Here is a 20,443-nt window from a genome sequence, read left to right as displayed (position 1 = left end):
AATTGACAAACCCCATGTTCAATGTTTGTTGGTCTCATAGTACAATCTTCATTAGCAAATAGGTACATTCTCATGCGTCAAAAGCCGTATAACCATCTCCCTCGCAAACGATCCCAGATAGCTCAAGTCTCAAATGCCGCCGATGCACCAATGTGTTTTAAAACGAGTCACCTTTGAAAAGATACCCTTGGAAAGCAATTTCAACAAATTCATAACCCCCCCCCCCCCCAACCCTAATAGTCGTTTCCCCCGAAAAGCAAAACAACGCAGAAGAAAAAAAAAAAGTACATAGTCATCGTGAAATCCAGCTCTCCAAACCCCGAACCCAGGCCATTCCGGACGCAAAATGAAAGGCATCAACAAAGATATGTAAAAGGAATTGAGTGGCAATTATCCCATACTCTCAAGAAGGCATAAACATCAGGAAAGAGAACACAAGAAAAACAAAAACACAAAGAAAGGCAAAAAAGGATCACAGCGGAGAATAACTCAGAAAAATTCGAATACCCATTCTTTCGCTATTTCCCCGAATCCACCCACCCGAGCAATAGCATTTGATCAGATTCATCACGCATCAAGTAGGAAAAGAAAAGAAATCGTATCTCGTGAGATTAAAAAAGCAGATAATAATCTTCAGCCCAAAGTTAAGATGGCAACACCTCTGTCAAGATCTTGGTTACCTCACATTTAGCCCTTGCTAAGTCGTTTGAACCAGCTCTTCCGCTTCTCGGTCGATATCTTTGCTTTCTGCATGAAAGAGTCCTTGCGAGCAGGTTCGACGGTGACTTGGGTTGTCTGCTTTGGCGGAGGTGCAGGGGCGAGTGCTTCGCTGGCATAACCATCTCTCTGCGTAACCCCATTCGTGTGGTTTGCACTAGATGATCCGTTGCTCAAAGATTGGAAAGGTGGCTGCGAGTTGTTCAACTGGGGATCAGTGCCGAATCCTGTAAATCCGTAAGCTTCTCCAATTTGTGCCTCGATTTTCTTCTGTTGCTGCTGTTGTAACTGCTGTTGGAGGTGCTGTAGCTGCGGTGGTTGCGATGGCTGCTGTTGATATGGTTGCTGCTGCAGGCCGTCTCTAGAGCTACTCAGGGAACTCGGGTCGGTAGACTGAGCTAAATGGTCCATGGAATGGTTTCCGGAGCCGGAGGCAGATCCACTATCGTACGACTGATATTGACCTTGCTGCTGTACGTAACCGTTTTGTGGGGGTCCCCATTGGTCGTTGTGCGGGCGTCCCGCGTGACGTGGGCGGCGAGGCTGGGCGTCATGGTAGCTATTGTACTGGTTATGGCCAGAGTCACCGTATGCATCGACATAACTATCCCGTCTTGACTGAAAACCGCGAGTGTTATAGTGATTGTTTTGGTCGCTGTAGCCGCGTGTTGGGAGTGTAAGATTGCCGCGAGGATCTGTGACGGCATTCAAGTTAATTTAGGACACACAGGCGATGTCGAAACCGCCTCCAGCAGCAGCAAACATACCTCCGAAATAGCTAGTTGGGCGACTCTGACCATTCACACTGTCATCTATAGGGACGTTAGTACCCTGTATTCTTCCCCAATTCATCGTCATATTACCTCTGGCGTAAGAGAGTCTACGGCTGTTGTAAGTTCCATCGATTGCCGCCTCAAATGCCCGGATGGTATCAAGAGGACGCTCGAAGCGATGGCGCGTAGGATTCGAAAGGTCAGGATCCGCTAGAATCACAAAGAAAAAGAAGTCTCACGTCAGCAGCCCTATCTCGGCAGAAACCCATATCTCTCGCCATACACGCGTAGAGCACACTCACTGATGACGTTGCCAAATCGATCTTTATGCTGGATACCACGCAGAGACTCCAAGTTCGACTTCTCCAATGCAATCGCCGCTGGCCGCGCGTTAGCATCATATACCAATGAGATACGGAAAGAAAAAAAATAAAAAATAAAAAAATAAAAAAGAAGAAGGCAATAAGAAGAAAAGTGCTTCTCGACATACATGGCTGAGCTTCACTGATTGCGCGAGTGGGATCGGCATGAGTATGGATTCTATTTGCTTCTTTCTCCCTGTGACTCTCGATCAGGGTAACTTTAGGCTTAGAGTCACGGCTCTTATGCGTCTTGGAGCTCTTTTCCGACTTGTTGCTGGTAAAGCTCATCATACGATTATGCCTGGTAGTTCGGTCCGGGGGTGCAGCCATGGTTGATGGGCGCAAGGGCGAAAGATGGGAATGAAGATGATGAGTTTACAAAGTTGATATGGCCAACAACAAAAAGAATGTTTGTGGATGGAACCAAGAGGAAGAAACTGAATGAATGATGAAACAAGTGAAAATGTTATCCTTGGTGAAAGCTGTGAAAAAGAGTTCACGACCCCAGCAACGAGCGAGCGTGCGGCAAAGAATGATGCAAAGACAAGCCGCAGGCAGGATCAAGCCGCAAGTGACCACAACCGGGGGAAATCAGCCCAATGTGTGGTTATCTGGATGTGATAGGATGAGCGGTAGCGCCGGCATGGTACTGTGTGGCATCTGTCTCAGATATCGGATGGAGAGGGAGGGGGCTCCAAACTTGGCCGATACTAGGAACCAGTCGGGGAAGAACCAGACGTCAAAAAAGTCAGATAACTAGCTAAGAGGCCCAGGGGCAAACAGAGAGGTTGCTGTTGGTCAGCAATTCTGGAAACATCAAACTGAACCAGAATTGGGTCAATTGCATGGTTATGTGCGACATTTTATATTATTTCTTGTTGACCAGCACACATGGCTGGGTGTATGCGTGTATGTGTGGAGGTTGGCGATGAAAGAGACGATCCCCAGCCCACGGATAAGCACAATCAGCGACCAAAAAATCAGGCCAGCATCCCTGGAACACGTAAGCGGCGGACTTGACAGCTTCGACACAGGTTGCGAGCGCCCGCCAAAAATTGGCAGCGCTGCCAGGTCCAGGGCGTCGCCCGTTGTGGTTGGCCGCTGCACACACACAAACCAGCCAAACATGCCAGCCCGGAACCTGCCAAGGCCGAGGGTTGCCTCGCTGGGAGTCTGGAGCGTTACAGGCGCCGTACGGGTAGAAGACACCCCGACGCCCCTCCCCATAGGTGCTGTTCTAAAGGCATCCCCAGCGCCTATAAGGCCCCGACGCGCGCCCCTCCCCCCTCCCCCCCCCGGGCGGGGCGGCTGTCGGGGACCGCATCGACGTCACGTCCTCAGATTTCAGCCAAGCTTACGGAGGACTAGCGTGCAGGAACGCCGATCGGTCGCCAAGTGAAGTTTCCGAGCGCATCCTGGCCTCGACGAATGGTTCGAGCACATCAACCAGATCGTCTGCAGGCCGTTAATTGTGAGATCGCCGACGCATCCGCCGACTTTCACTGTGAGTACCTAACCTTCTCACTTAGCCACGTGTTTGGATGAGCGCGTACGGAACGGCAGGACTTGGGGTCTCGCGCATGCCCCAGTACGGAACCTTACGGAGTACCTTCACAACGTTGCGCAGCTTCTCCGCCGTGCACGTTCGCATTTCCTCTCTTTTAACTCTTATTTTTGATGATATTAGTGCTCTCGGTGGGGTGAGCAAAGCCCAGACTATCTCCAGGCGTGCAGGAGTGAAAATAAAACAGTGGGCTGGGAACCCAGGGTTCACCATCAAGCAATACCCGACTGACGAGTCGTCCCCCACCGTCCCGACGCCAAATGTTTGCAGCACACCTATCCGACCAGGACAGCGGAGGGAAAGATCGGCGATCGAACATATGAGTGTCCGAGTCCTGAAAAATCTCCGAAGCATGAAGTCCATAGCTACTCCGTACATTTTGCGTATACTCCGTACGCGCGTTACAGTGCCTGGCACATTACGTACAGCACCTGTGGATCTTGTCTACACCTGTTATCTATATTAATTCGCGCATCCACCGCTATTGATTCAAATTGAGAGCGGAAATTTGCTTATCAACGAGACTTATATCACGCGTAAAGCAGACACACAGGGCTTAGGTTTTTTCAAAAGAGTGACATATCAAATAGTGAAGGACGAAGGCACCTCACGCATCAACCTAACTCCGACAGCTTGTGTGACAGGTAGAGTTGGACATAACCACAACATGGAAAGCAAATCAAATACTTTGATGTCCCTGCAAAACCGCAGGGTGCTCATTTACCAGCCGTGAAAGTCCCGGATGAAGGCCTCCGGAAGGGTAGAAAATTGCATTAGCTGAGTGGCTTCTTTGATTTCTTCAAATGTATTCGGTTTGTTCTTTTCTTTATTGACACATGGATCTCGTCAAATTAAAAAAAAAGAAATGGAGTCTGGGTAAAGACCAGACCCAAAGGGGAAAGAGATAATAAAGCGGAGAAAGAGAGGAACAACAATCATAGCCAGAGGAAAATGCAATCACATCGGGCATTATGGCCCCGTTTGATTTCATTAAAACATCAACAAATAGACGGCGCCACCCATTTCCATCTAGGGGACTGACTCCTCGTCGATGCTTCTTAGCCCGGAGGAAGAGGGACAAGATAGAGACAAAACTGATACCCATATAAACCGGAAAAATTGCGAGCGTGGAAAAAAAATAAATCCCTATTTGGTCCTGACTTCAGACGGGTTGTGTCTCCTGATGCCGTTCTTTTTTGCGCTTTTTCTCAAACTATGTAGTCTGGTCCCTTTTTCGCCCCGCAGGTCTGTCTGCTCCACCCTAATCAGGACTGTGTCGATTTACCAAACAAACCCCTTTTCAACCACCCACACCTCCGCCCGGCAGCCGATCGATTTAGATGGAAGAAGGGTAGAGCATGACTCTGACGGAAGCACCGAAGGTCTTGGGGGGGAGATTGTGTCTGAACTGAGCACGGACAACGCCGGAGTTTCCTGGACATGGCTCTTAGTACCGAGGATGGAATATTGGATCAATCACGAATTAGTGGGCAGTGACGTACCGTGTGGCCGGGTGACCTTGCCCCAGATGACTCTGATCTTGGATCCCTGCACCTCACGCTTTGCCCGGTAGACGAATGCGACCTTCTTGCCCGCATAGAAGCTAACAAACGAAACAAATCTGTTTAGCAACCCAATCTTTCTTTCTTTAATCTGTACAAAATGCGTGTGGATGTATTTACCTGGCAGCCTTGGAGTCATCAACACCCTCAAGCTTGATAAGGCTGGTGTTGGGGTTGGTGTTGCGCTTGCCGCGCTGGTAGCTCAGGTGCCGGCCCCTATTCAACATCACCACCCGTCAGCACATGCTCTTCACATATATCCTCGCAATCCACATGTCATTCGTGTCGTCTTCATTTCCTGCACCCTAGCCGATCAACCCTTGAAAAAGGGAGCACGAAGGGTCGCTTACTTCACATATACTAGACACGCAGAAACAGAATATGTTAGCGCACAGATCTCCAATTGAAAAAGAGGAAAGACTCCTCCGGAATGTATCTTTCCCAGTTCCAATCTCATCGCACACGATCCATCGGCGATATCCAATTGCATCCGCAAACCCCCATCCCCACCAAAACACCCCAGCACAATCAAACAAGCGGGGAAAGGAAAATGCATCCAAAAGGGGCGCACTCACATCTGTGTCCGTGAGCGGAAGGCATCTTGACTGTCTTGTTTCCTCTGGCGCGCAAGGAACGAAACAACTGGCAGATCCGGGGAGGAGTGTATCCAGCAAGAGGCAAGTCTTTCTCACGCCTGCTGAATATTAATCCGTTCGAGGAGAACCGCGGGGAGGCGTGGTCGTTGGGTGAGAAGCAAAGGTCGTCGCTGCGTCGTCGAACGTCCAACACACAAGTTCGGCGAAGGTCGAAATGCAGTTGTGGTGCTTTCGGTGCGGCACGCCTAAACCCAATTAGGAGATTAGCGAAGCCCTAATTATGTAATCAGAGCGTTGCCCACGGGACCCGCTGTATGATTGGCTGGACTTTGGGGTAACCGTTGTTTGCTCTGTTTGCATGCTACACTCGTTCGCTTCTATTTAAAGCTGCCCAAAACGTTACTTGTCCTGGTGTGTTTAAAACAGTGCTGGTGATGGAATACATTTGGCAGTCAATTGAGGCGCTGGTGGTCTTTTGCTTTACTGAACTTTGCTTTCTTTTTGATTTAGCAGACGCGGTCCTTGGCCATTTTCTGCTAATTTACTGAAGCAAAACGCAGTGGAGGTCTCGTCTCCTCGTTCCGTTGCCTACCACTAAAGCAGGTGGCAGAGGCTTCAAGAGTAGAGAGGGTTTCATTTCATCTTTAGGAACAATTTTTCTCTCATTTTCCTAGGCATGTCCAACTTAGCAGGCTGATACCTTGTCTCTATGTTACTCTCCCGGATCGCAAATTCTTTTGGGATGCGATGCTTTGTCCCTAGCAAACTTGGCCCCGTTTTGAAGGCCTTTGCCATTGTCGTCTGAGGCTGCACTTCTTGCTCACTCTCAAGCTTGGATATCGCTCTGCTGCAGACCACCAGAGCAGCTCAGGGTTTATGAAAACCCCCCTTCCCATTTAACTCATCTTTCCTTTAGATATCTGGCGCATGATTCTCCTTCATTCCAGGCTCCTTTTCAGATAACGTCATCGCTAGGCCCCCCCCAAACAAAAAAAACCAGATTTCCCACATCCAGATTTCCGTTGCTGCCTGTTGTCATTACAAGGGCACCAGCTGAGTTTCAAGGAAAACCTCGCTGCGGAGGCCTACTACTACTACCACCACCACCACCACCACAGTTTGTTCCCTTTGCTAGAAGCCGCCGCTAGTAGTATTCTTCCTCGTCAGGACTTCGTACCACCGGCCTCGACGAGCAGATATAACACCGGCGGACGGGGCTTCATAACACATCACAGAACTCACAACCCACCTCTCTCGCTCAACTACGGCAGCTGGACCTGAATCAAACCACCGATCATCAACGGTCTACTGAACTATGTGTCGTGTCGCCTGGAACTCACGTCAGTCCTGAGATGCCACACACCGCTCCTCCTCGAGCAAAATTGGCCCATGAGTTAACTGCTATGATAGTTCCATCGCTGCGGGTTGGAAATTGCGCGTCTTGGTACAAGTTCGGGAGGGGTGCAAGTGTTGTCTTCGGGACTTCTGACGTGTGGCCCTTGAATAGAGAGGGTTGCCAATATGTCGGCGGAAGCTTCAACATCCCCCAGTGGGCTCCGGATGGGGGTTTTAATTATTTGGGAATATGTATATACACATGTATATATATATCCCAAGAAGTTGATCAGGCATTAGATTTTAAAACAATTTTTATTTTAATCTCGATCCAAGAGATGGTTTAGTTACATGCGTGCCAAAATGTCTCGTGTGCAGGCCTCCCTTTCCACCAGACGCACGTAACAAAGCCGATAGTTAAAACAAAAAAAGAGAAAACGACATCGCACGTAAGTCGAAGATGGAAAATGATTCAGAACGCCGAAGGAAAATGGTATCCACAGAAGAAGGAAATAGGAAAGAAAGAAAGCAAAAAAAAAAAAAAGGCAAAATAACCCAAGCCAAATGACGGATTTTAGATCGTACAGTTTCACACGAACAACGTTGAAAAAACATGGGGCGAGCAGATATGAGAGCAGAGAGAGATATTCCAGTGCCAAGTAACCCCGAAGAGTGCCTAATTACTCTGTACCGCGGGCGGGGAGTTACCCATCCAGAGAGGAATGCACCCTTACCTCCTTGCCGAATAAACAAAACCAGAACGAGGGACTTTACCACGCCCGATATCCGGAGAATAACAATTCCGAAAACGCCAGTGAAACATAACCCCCAATGTGACCCAATTCAAAGTGCGAAATGCAGTTGGAAAAAAGGGAAAAAAAAAAAAAAAAAAAAAAAAAAAAGAGGTACAACAGAACGTTGTAAATATGTATATAAAGAATTAAAAATGTTCTTTCAGATCATTGACATTACTCAACTCTGAGTCTCTTTCCCGCGCCAACGGGTTCTGCTATGGCAGATCCGTTGTCGGGACTTTTCCGTTTCCGGTCCTGCTCTTCCCCTTCCTTGACCAGTCCCGGGCCAGACTGCATCACGGGTGTTGGGAACGTAAGCGGACTGGGTAACATATTACTATCTGGACCCGTTCGTCCAAAGCCCCATTCGGGATAGAAGCTCGACGGCGACGGTAGCAGAGCGTCGGAAACGAAGCGGCTTGGTAGGGCAGATACGGGAGTTTCGATGTTATTAGTGTTGCCATTATATGCGGCACCGCCTTGCGGGACAGCGCCTGGGGGTGGTGGTCTCGCGAACGGGTTTGGCGGGCCATGTGCACCAGCGCTCAATAAAGCGCTGGCGGACGGCGACGGTGGAGGAAGCACGACCGATGGGTGTCCTGTATCAGAGCCACCTTTCGCTGGAGTAGTTCCGTTAGCACCAGATTCACGGGCGGATTCCTCTGTGCCTTCCCCTGTGTCGGAATGTTCGCTGGGAATCTGGACCGTCAACCGTGGTCGTTCTTTGACACTGGTTATGCTGTCATTTCTGGTCATCGGGGGAATATCTGGGATTGAAGATAACGAGTGTGTCCTCTGCGGGTTGGGAAGCGATCTCGGGGGAATCGGGGCTGTAGGCACCCTCGGTGGTGGAGCAGACGACTTTCCAAGTTTCTCGGAGTCATGCTTGATGGCTTGTGTTTCGCTCTTTGGTGATTCGACGGGTGGCGCAAATCCGAATTGCTGAGCTAAGATAGACCCTCGATCATCAATTGGGGTGAATATGCTTCTGGACTTGGTTGGCTGCGGTCTTGGGGGCGGAGACGACCCACGCTCGACCTTCGTTTCAGGATGATGCTGAGGTAATTGCTGGTCAGCGTGAGACGGGCCATGCCGTTCCTGTTGCGGGAAAGCGGGGGGCATCGATTGTCTCCGTTGCTGCTCTTGCAGGTACGTATGATGAGGTAATGGGGGGTGCTGCGCGGGTGGATGTGGATGGTGTTGAGCATGAGGATGAGGATGGGAATGCTGAGGATGCTGAGGATGCTGGGGATGCTGGGAATGTTGTGGATGTTGTGGGTGCTGTGGGTGCTGTGGGTGCTGCGGATGCTGGTGGTGTTGTTGCGGTATTTGGGGCGGCATGTGTTGGTGTGGCGGGTGATGAGGTGCCGCTGGCGGAGGGTGTCCTTGGTGTTGTGTCACAGATGATGGTGGTGGTGGCGGCGGGGGGAGTGGTCTTGCATATTGGTACTGTCCTGGTCTAGGTGGGTGTTGCGGCATATTGGAGTTTGCTTGTGGGTTATAAACGGGTCCATTCGGCATATATGCATAGCCGTTTTGGGATTGGGGAGGAGGAGGAGGTGGTGGTGTAGCATGGTGATGTTGTGGAGGAACCAAACTGGAAGTGACTGCAGGAACAGTATTCCGAGACGAAGGCCTCGAGCCGACACTGGCGGGCTGGGGGGTCGCGTTCCGTGCATGATATTGGACGCCGTTCGGTATGGGAGGAGACACGGACGGAGTGTGATTTACATGTTGAAAAGCTGGCTGATGCGGTTGGGGAGGAATTCCATTGTTGTGGGGTTGTTGAGGCTGGGACTCATCCGGTGGTGGCGAAACATCCTCTTCATCGTCATCGTCAACGTTCTGCTTACCTGCAAAGTCGGCAGGCCCCTTGTGTTCATGTGCCTGGCCATACTGCAAGAAATATTTTAAAGGGTCAGCGCGAACTCCCGCAGGGAACGCAGTCGAGTAAGGAAAAGCAAAGCAGCTCACGTATTGGTATCGTCCTAAGGTCTCTTGGATATCTCCGGACGAAAACTCGTAGAGCTTCTTATTATGACCGAAGATGATGACGGTGACGTCGACGGAGCAGAGAACGGAGAGCTCGTGGGCTTTCTTGAACAGACCGCCCTTGCGCTTGAGGAATGTTCTGAGAGCAGGAACCCGAGAGTCAGCAACCCGTATGAAGCACAAGGCCCTTTTTTTTTTTTTTTTTTAATTTTGTTTAGTTTTTTGGATGGCACCTACACAGATCGATTGCGGTCATCCTTGATAGCTTTGATTTCAATCTTTCTTCGGCCCATTTTCTTGCTTCTTCTTCTTTGGCGTGCCTCGAGACCTCAACAGGCCTTTGAGCTCTGTAGCTAGTCCCCTATGCACTAGAGCTTGGAAGAGGGACACCCTAGGGTTTATGTGGCGAGCAAGAGGAAGTGGCGAGGAATTAAGGGAGTCAAGCAGCTGTAAAAGTTGACGGAGAGAGCCAGACAGGATTACAATGATTAGGGAAGACTGGAGGTGGAGAGGGGGTTGAGTGAATCTCCAGAGAGGGTTTGGGGAGCACGATGCTGCGTTGTGAGCAAGGAGGTTGGGGGGAGGGAGATAAGATGATAGGACGAGATGATTAAAAGACACAAAAAAACAAAAAAAAAAAAAAAAAAAAAAAAAAAAGGAAAAGGAAAAATAGAAGCAAAGGGCTAAGCAACCGAACGACGGAGACGATCGCGTGGAGAGAGAGAGAGAGAGAGAGAGAGAGAAGAAAGCCAGTAATAGCAGCAGGAGCTTGGATTCGGCGGGGAGGGACGTGCCGTGGTGTTGGCGGTGGTAAACAGCGGTGGTCGCAGCGGTGGTGGTTGTGGTGGTGGTGGGCGATGGAGATGGAATGGGGGGTTTCGAAAAAAAGGTAGACGCGGGACGTTCTAAAGATAGATATAAGTAGTAGCCCAGCAGTCAGAAGGGACAAGAAAGAAATCCAGAACGGTGGGAGATTGCAACTCGACACTCAAATTAAAAGCGAAAATTCATCAGCAGCGCCGGATGTGGAGCAACCCGTTGGCTGAGGTAAGCTGGCCGCCGCCCAATCACGAATTTCCGCGTTTTCGATTGGCTGACTCTCGGCGCCGAGTCAAATACGACGGATCTCCGCGCAGTCACCCTCTGATTGGCCAATTTACACCATGGTCCCCCCCCCCTGCCCGACCGCCAATTGGACCATCGCGCGCTGGGCCCCGTTACGGTCTAGCGACGTTTCATGGGCCTGCAAATTGCCGTGCAAGATCGCATTCCGCGCCCTTCATTGGCCGGCCCTCGTGCGCCAAGCCTTTATCAAGTGGACGCTAAGGCCGGCATTAAGCGACGCCGCGCACGCTGACTGGCTGCTATTTATATCGCGTAATTTCCGGCCCTTTTCTGCAATCTGCCAGCTGGCCGTCCGCGTTTAAACCCAGGATCGCACAGAGATAGAGAGTGTGTATATGTGTGTATGTGTGTTGGGAGAGCTTGTTCTCTTTTTTTTTTTTCGCCCCCAGCTCCCTGCTCACTGCCCGGACTCCAGACTCCAAACTTCCAACCCTACCCAGGGAATGATTCTGTAACCAACCCGCATATCCCAGTAGGATGTGAAGAAGCTGTACGGAGTGCGGACGGAGTATGGAGTCCTCTGGATATACGGGAGGAGTACGGAGCACAAGGTACAGGTACGGACAGCGAGAGCAAGAGTGCGTGCGTGCGTGCGTGTTTGTGTTTTTCATCCGCCAGACCTCGAGAAGGGGGGGGCGCATGTGGAGTTTCTCCAAGGTGATCACCCGGATACGAGCCCCATTCTTTTCCAGAAAAAGAGGCAAACAAACCAGAATCACTTGCGAGCGTTTGTCCCTTTTTTGTGGTTTTGCTTTCTCTCTCTTGCCTGCTTCCCTGCATGCATGCTGCCACCAGCCCCAAACACGCATATCCTGAAACATCCGCATGAGCCGACGAAGATTGGAGGGCTCGAGCCGGCGGTACAGCCCGTATCGACTTTCCCCAGCAAATACATGGTCAAAACCGCCCATTGGTACGGAGTACTCCTGCCAAAATCACATTGCTCAGTCAGCAGCTCCCGGCCTCGGATCAACGTTTGGCCGTTTCTCAACTTCTCACATCATCTTCCTCTTCTTCTTCTTTCAGGGTTCATGGTATTTTTCCTTTTTCTTTATTGCTATTGCTATTGAGAAGACATCCAGGTGGCATCCGCATTCTCAAGCAAAGTTGCACAGTGCTTAGCGGTGACCCCCTACTCGCTCCGTTCTTTGAATCGATCAAACTCCAGCCAAAAGCATCTTTCTCGCCTTTGACCTTACCTCTTCTTCTTCCTTCTCCGAGTCATTTAGTCTCGACCCCCGTCTTGTGGCCACACAGGCACCCTTTGTTGCCTTTATACACTTGACACTACATGGATATGCAGATATCGTCTACCGTCAGCCTAAAGGAGGCCGGATGCGTAGCGAGCAATTGAAGACGAATGGTCTGCATTTCCTTTCGAAGGCTTTCCCCATGACTAGGCAGTGTTAGCTTGAGTTTGTAAGATCAGCGGTATCAGCTACTTCATCTACGGAAGACTTTCCATTTGAATTCTCCTGTCGAGGTCATCAAAGACTAGAATAGCTACCATAGCTTGATCGGCACCTTCAATCACACGACCAGCCGACATTCATTGCGACAAAACGATTAGAAATGTGCTTTCCGCCTGTACTTCGTGCATGAATGGATGTTTGGAGATGTACTTCTTGGCTCTGACTCGGAACAGTGTGTTCAAAGATCTGATGCCTAAACCCCGTACTCAGTAGGCTGTGGTTCTGTCGAGCTTGACCGGGGGGTCCTCGCACTACTGAGATGCAGGGTGTAATTCGTAATGTGCTCCGGAAACATTCCATGTATGTATGTTAAGTACACGACATAGTAGCGCGTGAGACTTGAGCGTGTAGGGCCTGCAGTCCTCCCCTGCCTGCGAATGGGACCCTTTGCATATTCACAACACGCCCACATATATCTATGTATGTATTCACGTACATAATGTACGCAAGGGCAGGCCACATGTACCCGTCCACGGACCTGGAAAACCTTCTTGCTCTCTCACATTCTGCGAACCGTCCAGCGGAGACAAGAAACTCCACAACTATCTATGTTCCCTGTCCTATGTTAAAACCAGTGTTGTTGCTGCTGCTGCTGCTACTACTAGCCCCGAAAAATACCCCGGTCGCCGGGCAATGTATGGCTCCATACGTTCCTGCTTGCTCCCATGTGCCTTTCGAGAGGCTTCGTCTCCTTGACCCTCGGCAAAAGAGCCCCAAGGAAGGACGGGAAGGGGAGCTCACCCTGGCCGACCGACAAAAGAGGTTCGCGACAATCCCCGACAAAACCACGCCCTCCCTTGTCCAGCCTAAACCCCCCTTTGGCAAACCTGTGTCACTCCCATACATGCGCTAAATATCGATCGTCTTTGAGAAGTTCGGCCTTTTTTTTTTTTTTTCTTTTTTTCCAAAAAATGAAAGAGAAAAAGAGATTAAAATTCAAGAACGAACATGGGATAGTTAAATATAGTAGCAAAAACATCCCATCCCCACAACATGCCCCGGATCTCACATAGATGCATACATCCATCCATCCATCGATCAAGGACCCCCTCCTCACTAACTAACTACCCGCTCGCTTGCATGGTTAGATTACTTAACCTCCAACATTCACCGAAAACACCTCCATCATCACTGTCACCAACAACAAGCTCCACCGCGCATACTTGATATGTATGTAAATCATGATGTAGCTAGGAACTCTATATCCTCACCCTTGCTAGTCAAGTGCACAGAGCTCCCTCTCTCATCCTTTTTTGCCCCGTGCGTGCGATTCCGGCCGTGCCACCTTGGCCTGGCAGTTAAAAGGGACGGCAGAATATTCCCCTTGCCGATGTTTGTCCGGGAACTCGAAGACTATGTTACAAGTATAAGCAGACCCCCCGGTCGACGAGGAGCAAACAGACATTCAGGCCATGATTGATGCCTGGAAAAGGAGCCAAACCATTATCCAACCAATGATGGCAACGGACTTGCCTTCCACTCATGCCGTTGCGAATGCGACTGCCAGTATTCATTCTCATATGGCGGCTACGAGGGAGCGAAGAGTTGAAGGCATCAATGGGTTGCTCTCCCGCTTCCGTAACCAGAAGATGGAAGTTGTCACGGAGGTACTGCAGGGAATCCGGGCAGTGGCTCGATATCGACTCCGTTGACTGAGACGAATCTGCCCTTGGCTAGGTCTTTAATAGCAGCGAGAGCTGCATGGACAGTCTCATCTCTCTCGGTTTGTTGGAGGATGGTGTTGATTTTCAACTCCAGTTCAGCGAATATGTTGTTTTGGTCCATAGTAGTATTCAACTATAGATATAGTGTCAGAGCAAAAAGCAATCGGGACCACTCGTCCTGGTACGTCGTCTACCTAAGCCAATATCTTTGGTATTGTGAACGGAGATGAAGCAGGGTTTCTTCGTAGCGATAGGAGCTAAGAGGAAACGGAAAGCAGAGAGGGATATATAGGGATATATTTTGAGAAAAGCCTGGATCAATGACGCTGCTTGATGGTTCTAGCTTTGGCCTCTTGGTGACGTTGGTACTTGGTTTTTTTTTTTTTTTTTTTTTTTTTTTTTTTTGCTGGGTTCTCTGTCGGACCAAAGCCCTGAAACCCTAGAGTCTCCAAGCAAGCGCCAGAAGAGGATAAGCGGCGGTGGTAGCCCATTTTATCCCATCCTAACGGAGTTTCCCATGTTGGATGGGGAGAGTGATGCGTCGTACACTATTTCTCTGGTTCTTGATGTGCTAATGCATGATGGTGGTGGTGATTAGCTCGAAGAACCCGAAACACAAGCAGCGACAGGGGAAATAAACGATTTATTTGATGATGTGGTCTGGGTTATAGGGGGAGATTGACTGATGACCCGAAATCTCTGAATCCTTGGTATGTGAAAGATCTGCGTCATTGTGGAAGAGGCCAGAATGGAAGTTTGGTCTCTCGCGAGGTTCGGTCGTAATATCTCGTCTCTTCTCGTTGAGCCGGGATAAAGTTAAAGATCTTGTACATTAGCATTGATGGTTTGTATATGATTAACGAGGGAGCTCAGGAGGTGTTTGACCAATTTGGCATACCTTGGCGTGCTATGCCGGAAACAGCATGGTGGCATTCTTTGGAGTGGGTCCGCGTGGGACCGGCGGCTAACGCGACGGGAGCCGCCAAAGCCAAGCAAACCACAATTGGAACCATCTCCCAAGGACCAATGAACGGCTGCATCATTGTTCAAGCTCTTCCACCAGGCGCCATTGATTTCCTGTCGATTCTGCTCTTTGCGTTGGACTTCCTACTTAATGCCATAGACTAGCTTATTTGAATAAGACTAGTACAGAGGACCTGCTATGCAAACTCTGCGAAAACTGCAAGTTCCCAATATCCGGCCATCTCGTCTCTTCCTGCAGTCTTATCAGAGCCCTCCAATGGGGTCCAGGCTTCTGAGCTTTTTGAAAAAGTTTCGTCCCAACGTATCTCCAAGAGAAAACGAGAACGAGGAGTTTTTCCGGTATACGACCGGACGATGGCTCTGGCAAGAGAAGGAGCAAATGCTTCAGCGATATCGAAAGTTCGATGTCAACGAACTGAAAGTTCTCGCAGCACGGACACTGGGCTTAACTAATAAATGCATTAAAATGTCCAAAATCGGGGAAGGGAACTACAATAAGGTTTTTCGTCTCCAGATGGAAGATGGGACGACGGTAATCGCCAGAATACCTCACCCGAACGCTGGCCCAGCAACATACACTACGGCATCCGAGGTGGCAACTATGGAGTTTGTATGACCTCCAAATGACTCGACTGCCGAGAAAACAGGGTTTCTAACATTCGCTCCTAGGCACGATCTGTCCTAGGGATTCCCGTACCCAAGGTCTTGACCTGGTGCGCGACATCTGAAAACCCTGTGGGCTCCGAATATATTCTTATGGAGGAGGCAAAAGGCAGACAGCTTACCGAGGTTTGGGGTGATATGGAATTGGAGGACAAGAAAATCATCATAGAAGATATCGTGGCCCTGGAGCAAAAACTGCTTTCGGTTTCGTTCAGTTTGTGAGGCACAGCGAGAGCCCTTAGATCGGAATATGTTTGACCTGGAGGATTCGACTGACATCCTTGTGTAGGCTTGGTTCCCTCTATTTTGCAGAAGACTCCTTCCCCGGATGCGAAGCTGCGGAGGTGTCGAGTGACGTCCCGATCGACCTTAAAGACGACGTGAGGCGAAGATTTGTGATTGGACCTACTGCATTGAGAGAATTCTGGGAGAATGAGAGATCGCAACTGTCGATAGACCGTGGCCCTTGTAAGTTGGACGAGACTGTCCTGTGGATGTCTTTTTTCTATGACACTAAGCTCATTTATCTTTTGATTAGGGAAGTCCGCAAGGGACTATGTGGAAGCTATTGCCCACCGAGAAATAGCGTATATCAGCCAATATTCATCCTCCGCCGCAACCTCAGTACCTGGCTATTTGAAACAATCAAAAGCTCAACTATCGCCTGAAGAGCATATCAAACTGCTCAATAGGTATCTCGCTGCAATCTACTATCTCATCCCAAGCGATCCAGACCTAGTCCGTCCGGTGCTCTGGCATCCCGATATTCACGATGGCAATATTTTTGTCCATCAAGGCAAAATATCCAGTGTGATCGACTGGCAATCTACCTGGGCAGGGCCTTTAATCTTGCAAGCCCGTACCCCCCGACTAATTGATTACCACGGGGAAATAAAGTTAAAGCTTCCGGAAAATTTCAAGGAGCTAGACAAAGATGAGAGATCGCGGGTGAGAGACCAAGTCTCTAGGTCTATCCAAGTGTATCTTTATGAACAGAAGACGGCCAAAGACAACCCACTGCTCAATAGAGCAATCAGACAACCATTTGGAAAGTCATTGGGCCAACTTGTCGATTTTGCTGGTAACTCTTGGGACGACGATATCCTTCGCATTCGTGAATGTCTCATAAAACTCGAAAAGTAATGTTCACCACCTTCATTGCAGCGCACACGACTGCTATATTTCCGTTACCTTGTTCCACTTACTAATAATTTCTCACAGGGACTGGCCAATACTTGGTTCGGAACACCCATGCCCATATCACTTTTCACCGGAAGAGCTTCACCAACATTGGGTGGATGGAGAAGGGTTCAACGAGACACAAGATTTCTGGGATCAGGTTGAGGGACTAATGGATAGAAGCGGTTGGACTACGAACGAAGATTTTGAGGAAGCAGTGGACTATTTCTGGAATTTACGGCAAATTGGTTTGGAGAACCTGGCTGGAGATGAACGAAAAGAGTTTGAGCAGCAGACTCGTTGGGTTCTCGATCATCGTGCCGATTCCTGAGGGCCTCTGGCGAGGCGATGTGATGAAGCTGGTCATTTCCGCCGTGTCGATGTAGGCCTGTCGATCGATGTAGGCCTACGGACTAGGTCCATAGTATAGTGCGCGGGCGAATGGGGGCAATTGGGAACATGAACAGCGATTGGTATTTTTGAATATCACAAGCACGAACACCAAGTCTTCAGGAATGCAAGATCTGACCCAAACCCCCGGAATCTCGCACCGTAGTCCCGAGTCAGTGTCCCGAGATCGTGGGGGAACTCTCCGATTGGACAATTGTTCGGTTTTGACGAGCAAGTATCGTGCGCAAAAGGCCCAAAGGAGAGAGGAGAGAGTGGAGAGGGGAGAGTGGAGAGCGTATTTCGTATTTCGTATGAAGTCCAGAGAGAAATAGTGGGCGCTACCAGATGAGTTGGTCTGGCCATTCTGGACGATAGTGGACATACATATTCAGGACGCAGGCCCATTGTCTCTGCAAAACAATATGCTTTTAGCCTCCATTCCAGCAGCTGCCAATATCTCAGGAGGCCACTACTTGCCTGTTATTCAACATGCTTGTCGAAAACCCCCAGCAAACGGTGAGCTTGCAAGTTGAAGTGCTGCTCTACCCTCCTGAGTACAGCAGATACTAACTGCCTTATAGACTAACGAGGCTGAAAGCCAGTCAATGGCAAGCAGCAGCCCCGAGGATACCTTCGTCAGGGCTTTAGAAAAGGAGCCTCCAAAAGCCTTTACCAAAATAGGGTCCAAGCTCTACGCTGCCTCCCTTATCGGGTGCTTCTGTGCCACAATGGACGGGTACAATGGCTCTTTGATCAACAATCTGCTAGCGAACAAAAATTTCCTGGATTGCTATGGTGGTTCGAATTCCGGGCTTTGGTCTGGCCTTGTTACGGCCATGTACCAGATCGGGGCCGTTGCTGCTTTCCCCTTCGTCGGGCCAGCTGTTGATACTTGGGGCCGCAGAGCTGGAATGATAATCGCTTCCATATTGACCATTGTTGGAGCCGTGGTCCAAGGTGCGGGGACCAATATTCAGTCCTTCATGGGCGGATCGTTTTTGCTGGGGTTTGGGATATCAATTGCGGTTACTGCTGGGCCAACGTATGTGGTGGAAATCTGTCATCCGCCATATCGAGGAGTGGTAACTGCAATTTACCACACTTTTTGGTAGGAGCCCGTTCCCTTCACTCCGAGTCTTGCTGTTTTTGGTTTCATTGTATGCTAATATCAGACCGTGATGGAGGTTCACTGGTTCGATTATCGCGGCCGGTGCGGCGAGAGGTGCACTTGATATTGGCGGTAACGGATCTTGGAGGATCATAATTTGGCTGCAAGTACTCTTTGCAGGCATCATCGTCGTCGTTGCACTGTTTCTACCAGAATCACCTCGTTGGCTCTATGTCAATAGCAAACAAACCGCAGCCACCGAGATGTTGATCAAGTTCCACGGGGATGGAAATCCAGACTCAGAGTGGGTTAAACTGCAGCTTAACGAGTACGAAGAGTACCTCGAGTTAGATGGAGCGGATAAGAGATGGTGGGATTACCGTGCTTTGTTCCGTAACAAGGCATCGATATATCGTCTGTATTGCAACGTCTGCATTTCTATTTTTGCTCAGTGGATGGGGAACGGTACGTACAACCAGAGTCTCTCCCAGGGCCTTTATGCTGAACATAACTGATCGAGTCTAGCCGTCATCACCTACTTCATGTCTGCTGTCCTTGATACAGCAGGATACAAAGGCACTGTTGCACAGCACAATCTCATCCTCATTAACAACTGTCAGGGATTCGCCTGGTCGATTCTTGGTGCGAGCCTGGTTGACAAATTTGGACGCCGCCCCTTGCTTCTCTTCTCCAATATAGGATGCAGCCTCGCTTGGGTTGGCATGACAGTTGCAACATCTAAATTCGCTAACGAGCAGAACCAAGCTGCTGGACAAGCTGCATGCTCTTCATTTTCAACGCCATTTACGCTGTGGGAATCACACCACTGCAAGCGTTGTACCCCGTTGAGGTACTAAGCTTCGAGATGAGAGCCAAGGGAATGGCATTCAGTAGTCTTGCAACAGGCGCAGCTGGGCTACTGAACAAGTTTGCTTGGCCAGTGAGTATCGAAAGAATCGCCTGGAGGACCTACATCATTTTTGCGGTCTGGGACGCAATACAAGCCATTGTGATTTACTTCACAATAGTCGAAACAAAGAATAGGACCGTAAGTATTATGGCCTCTGGAATGTCTGTTTTCTATTCGCTACTGACTGACGTTCGATAGCTTGAGGAACTGGATGAGATCTTCAAGGCTCCTAATCCAGTCATGGCCTCAATAAAAAGGAAGAAGAGTGTCGCTGGAGTGTTCCCTAATTCCCTCGAAGCGCTCATCCCCTGAGCCAGTACAGAGATGCACATGGAATTTGTATTCGATGTGCAAAAATTCATGCCTTGAAATAAGAGACGTTCTAGGCTAGATTGCACTGGTGCTCAGGGGGGTTGAATCGCCTCCGTAGCTATTTTCCGCTTTTCGTAACAAAGCTTCAAGTTGAGGGCTTTGCAACGCAAATTAGACAATGGATAATATTTTTGTCTAGATTAAAGAACCCGAGGTACTGCAGCATCCTAGAAAAAAGTTTGTAACTTCGAACACTTAAGCATCACTAACGAAGCCATGACGGAGTCATTTTCTCACTAGGCACTGTTGAAAAAGCTAGATGTAAATGCATTGGAATTGAATTAGCCCGTCATCTTGAAGCGATCCGCGTGTGCATCGACCAGAAGTTTCAACTTCAGCATTATTCCAATTCCAACTCCGCAAGAGAAGACGTCCACTAGTGATTATTCCTCTCCATCAGGGTGTGGTAGACCCGAATCCTCGTGAAGGGGGAGAGAATAATTAAGCTCTGTGGCTCGGCCTGGTCTCCCAACACCAACCCAGTCAGGTGCTACCTGTGCTTGCAAGAGGTGGCATAAAGTAGTTGCTCGAGATACTTGTGCAACTATAACAAAGAAATACAGAATCCGCAAAGAGTTGTTTCATCGATGGAATCCTGAGATTGGAGAGGACTGCAAGTCTTTATGGAAAGGTTATTATGTCTGTGTTAAGGCTTGAGACGTGTACTCATTCATGAACCTAGAAGGGTGTTTGAGTAATGAGAATATGTTAGGAGAGTAGTGCTGGTAGTACAGAGTAGGGAGTGGATAATTACAATTAATGTTAACACCATACTTAAAATAGTGAGTAAACAGTCATCTGGCGAGTGCGGCCTCAGGCTCGCCAGCCCGCCCGCATCCGGTCTAGCACCGCGCCGCCATTTCAGGTACTTATGGTCTGGC

The 20,443-nt window shown here is 49.4% G+C and overlaps 7 protein-coding genes across 7 annotated transcripts; 3 read left to right on the top strand and 4 right to left on the bottom strand.

The window, feature by feature from the left end:
* Positions 1-219: 219 nt before the first annotated feature.
* On the bottom strand, positions 220-2,649 carry CIMG_07635 (uncharacterized protein). The gene is made up of 5 exons (XM_001240471.2): positions 1,981-2,649; positions 1,793-1,870; positions 1,581-1,700; positions 1,485-1,529; positions 220-1,412 (listed from the first exon to the last, which is right to left on the bottom strand). Exons 1-5 carry the CDS (start codon positions 2,180-2,182, stop codon positions 688-690), a joined length of 1,170 nt encoding a protein of 389 aa, XP_001240472.1. The 5' UTR covers positions 2,183-2,649; the 3' UTR covers positions 220-687.
* A 522-nt stretch (positions 2,650-3,171) lies between these two features.
* On the top strand, positions 3,172-4,241 carry CIMG_07636 (uncharacterized protein). The gene is made up of 2 exons (XM_001240472.2): positions 3,172-3,323; positions 3,382-4,241. The coding sequence occupies exon 2, from the start codon at positions 3,394-3,396 to the stop codon at positions 3,880-3,882; it is 489 nt and encodes a 162-aa protein (XP_001240473.2). The 5' UTR covers positions 3,172-3,323; positions 3,382-3,393; the 3' UTR covers positions 3,883-4,241.
* Positions 4,192-5,777, bottom strand: CIMG_07637 (60S ribosomal protein L33). Its single transcript, XM_001240473.2, has 5 exons — positions 5,554-5,777; positions 5,329-5,338; positions 5,099-5,194; positions 4,919-5,019; positions 4,192-4,850 (listed from the first exon to the last, which is right to left on the bottom strand). Exons 1-5 carry the CDS (start codon positions 5,576-5,578, stop codon positions 4,753-4,755), a joined length of 330 nt encoding a protein of 109 aa, XP_001240474.2. The 5' UTR covers positions 5,579-5,777; the 3' UTR covers positions 4,192-4,752.
* Positions 5,778-7,877: 2,100 nt separating this feature from the next.
* Positions 7,878-9,988, bottom strand: CIMG_07638 (SRF-type transcription factor RlmA; the record flags this gene model as incomplete). The annotated part of the gene is made up of 2 exons (XM_001240474.2): positions 7,878-9,834; positions 9,933-9,988. 2 exons carry the CDS (start codon positions 9,986-9,988, stop codon positions 7,878-7,880), a joined length of 2,013 nt encoding a protein of 670 aa, XP_001240475.2.
* Positions 9,989-11,535: 1,547 nt separating this feature from the next.
* On the bottom strand, positions 11,536-12,369 carry CIMG_13320 (uncharacterized protein; the record flags this gene model as incomplete). The annotated part of the gene is made up of 4 exons (XM_004445123.1): positions 11,536-11,746; positions 11,820-11,839; positions 12,020-12,107; positions 12,272-12,369. The coding sequence occupies 4 exons, from the start codon at positions 12,367-12,369 to the stop codon at positions 11,536-11,538; spliced, it is 417 nt and encodes a 138-aa protein (XP_004445180.1).
* Positions 12,370-15,035: 2,666 nt separating this feature from the next.
* Positions 15,036-17,609, top strand: CIMG_07640 (uncharacterized protein). Its single transcript, XM_001240476.2, has 5 exons — positions 15,036-15,550; positions 15,610-15,821; positions 15,893-16,071; positions 16,142-16,742; positions 16,825-17,609. The coding sequence occupies exons 1-5, from the start codon at positions 15,119-15,121 to the stop codon at positions 17,111-17,113; spliced, it is 1,713 nt and encodes a 570-aa protein (XP_001240477.2). The 5' UTR covers positions 15,036-15,118; the 3' UTR covers positions 17,114-17,609.
* A 52-nt stretch (positions 17,610-17,661) lies between these two features.
* On the top strand, positions 17,662-19,502 carry CIMG_07641 (sugar transporter hexose transporter; the record flags this gene model as incomplete). The annotated part of the gene is made up of 6 exons (XM_001240477.2): positions 17,662-17,688; positions 17,754-18,280; positions 18,357-18,745; positions 18,806-18,922; positions 19,039-19,328; positions 19,389-19,502. The coding sequence occupies 6 exons, from the start codon at positions 17,662-17,664 to the stop codon at positions 19,500-19,502; spliced, it is 1,464 nt and encodes a 487-aa protein (XP_001240478.2).
* Between the last annotated feature and the right edge of the window lie 941 nt (positions 19,503-20,443).

This window comes from Coccidioides immitis, assembly GCF_000149335.2.
Source record: "Coccidioides immitis RS genomic scaffold supercont3.3, whole genome shotgun sequence".
Classification (NCBI taxonomy): Eukaryota; Fungi; Ascomycota; class Eurotiomycetes; order Onygenales; family Onygenaceae; genus Coccidioides; species Coccidioides immitis.
The sequence above is the reverse complement of the archived record's forward strand: the minus strand, read 5'-3'. Positions and strand labels throughout refer to the sequence as shown.

Excerpts from the sequence above, each read along its gene's own strand:
- CIMG_07635 (XM_001240471.2), bottom strand. The coding sequence starts at position 2,182 with ATGGCTGCACCCCCGGACCGAACTACCAGGCATAATCGTATGATGAGC. Across the intron at positions 1,871-1,980 it reads AATCAGTGAAGCTCAGCCAT|CGGCGATTGCATTGGAGAAG; the intron begins GTATGTCGAGAA and ends ACGCGCGGCCAG. Across the intron at positions 1,701-1,792 it reads TCGATTTGGCAACGTCATCA|CGGATCCTGACCTTTCGAAT; the intron begins GTGAGTGTGCTC and ends TTGTGATTCTAG.
- CIMG_07636 (XM_001240472.2), top strand. The coding sequence starts at position 3,394 with ATGAGCGCGTACGGAACGGCAGGACTTGGGGTCTCGCGCATGCCCCAG.
- CIMG_07637 (XM_001240473.2), bottom strand. The coding sequence starts at position 5,578 with ATGCCTTCCGCTCACGGACACAGAT. Across the intron at positions 5,020-5,098 it reads GATGACTCCAAGGCTGCCAG|CTTCTATGCGGGCAAGAAGG; the intron begins GTAAATACATCC and ends TTCGTTTGTTAG. Across the intron at positions 4,851-4,918 it reads CAAGGTCACCCGGCCACACG|GAAACTCCGGCGTTGTCCGT; the intron begins GTACGTCACTGC and ends AGCCATGTCCAG.
- CIMG_07640 (XM_001240476.2), top strand. The coding sequence starts at position 15,119 with ATGCAAACTCTGCGAAAACTGCAAGTTCCCAATATCCGGCCATCTCGT. Across the intron at positions 16,072-16,141 it reads GTCGATAGACCGTGGCCCTT|GGAAGTCCGCAAGGGACTAT; the intron begins GTAAGTTGGACG and ends TCTTTTGATTAG. Across the intron at positions 16,743-16,824 it reads TGTCTCATAAAACTCGAAAA|GGACTGGCCAATACTTGGTT; the intron begins GTAATGTTCACC and ends AATTTCTCACAG.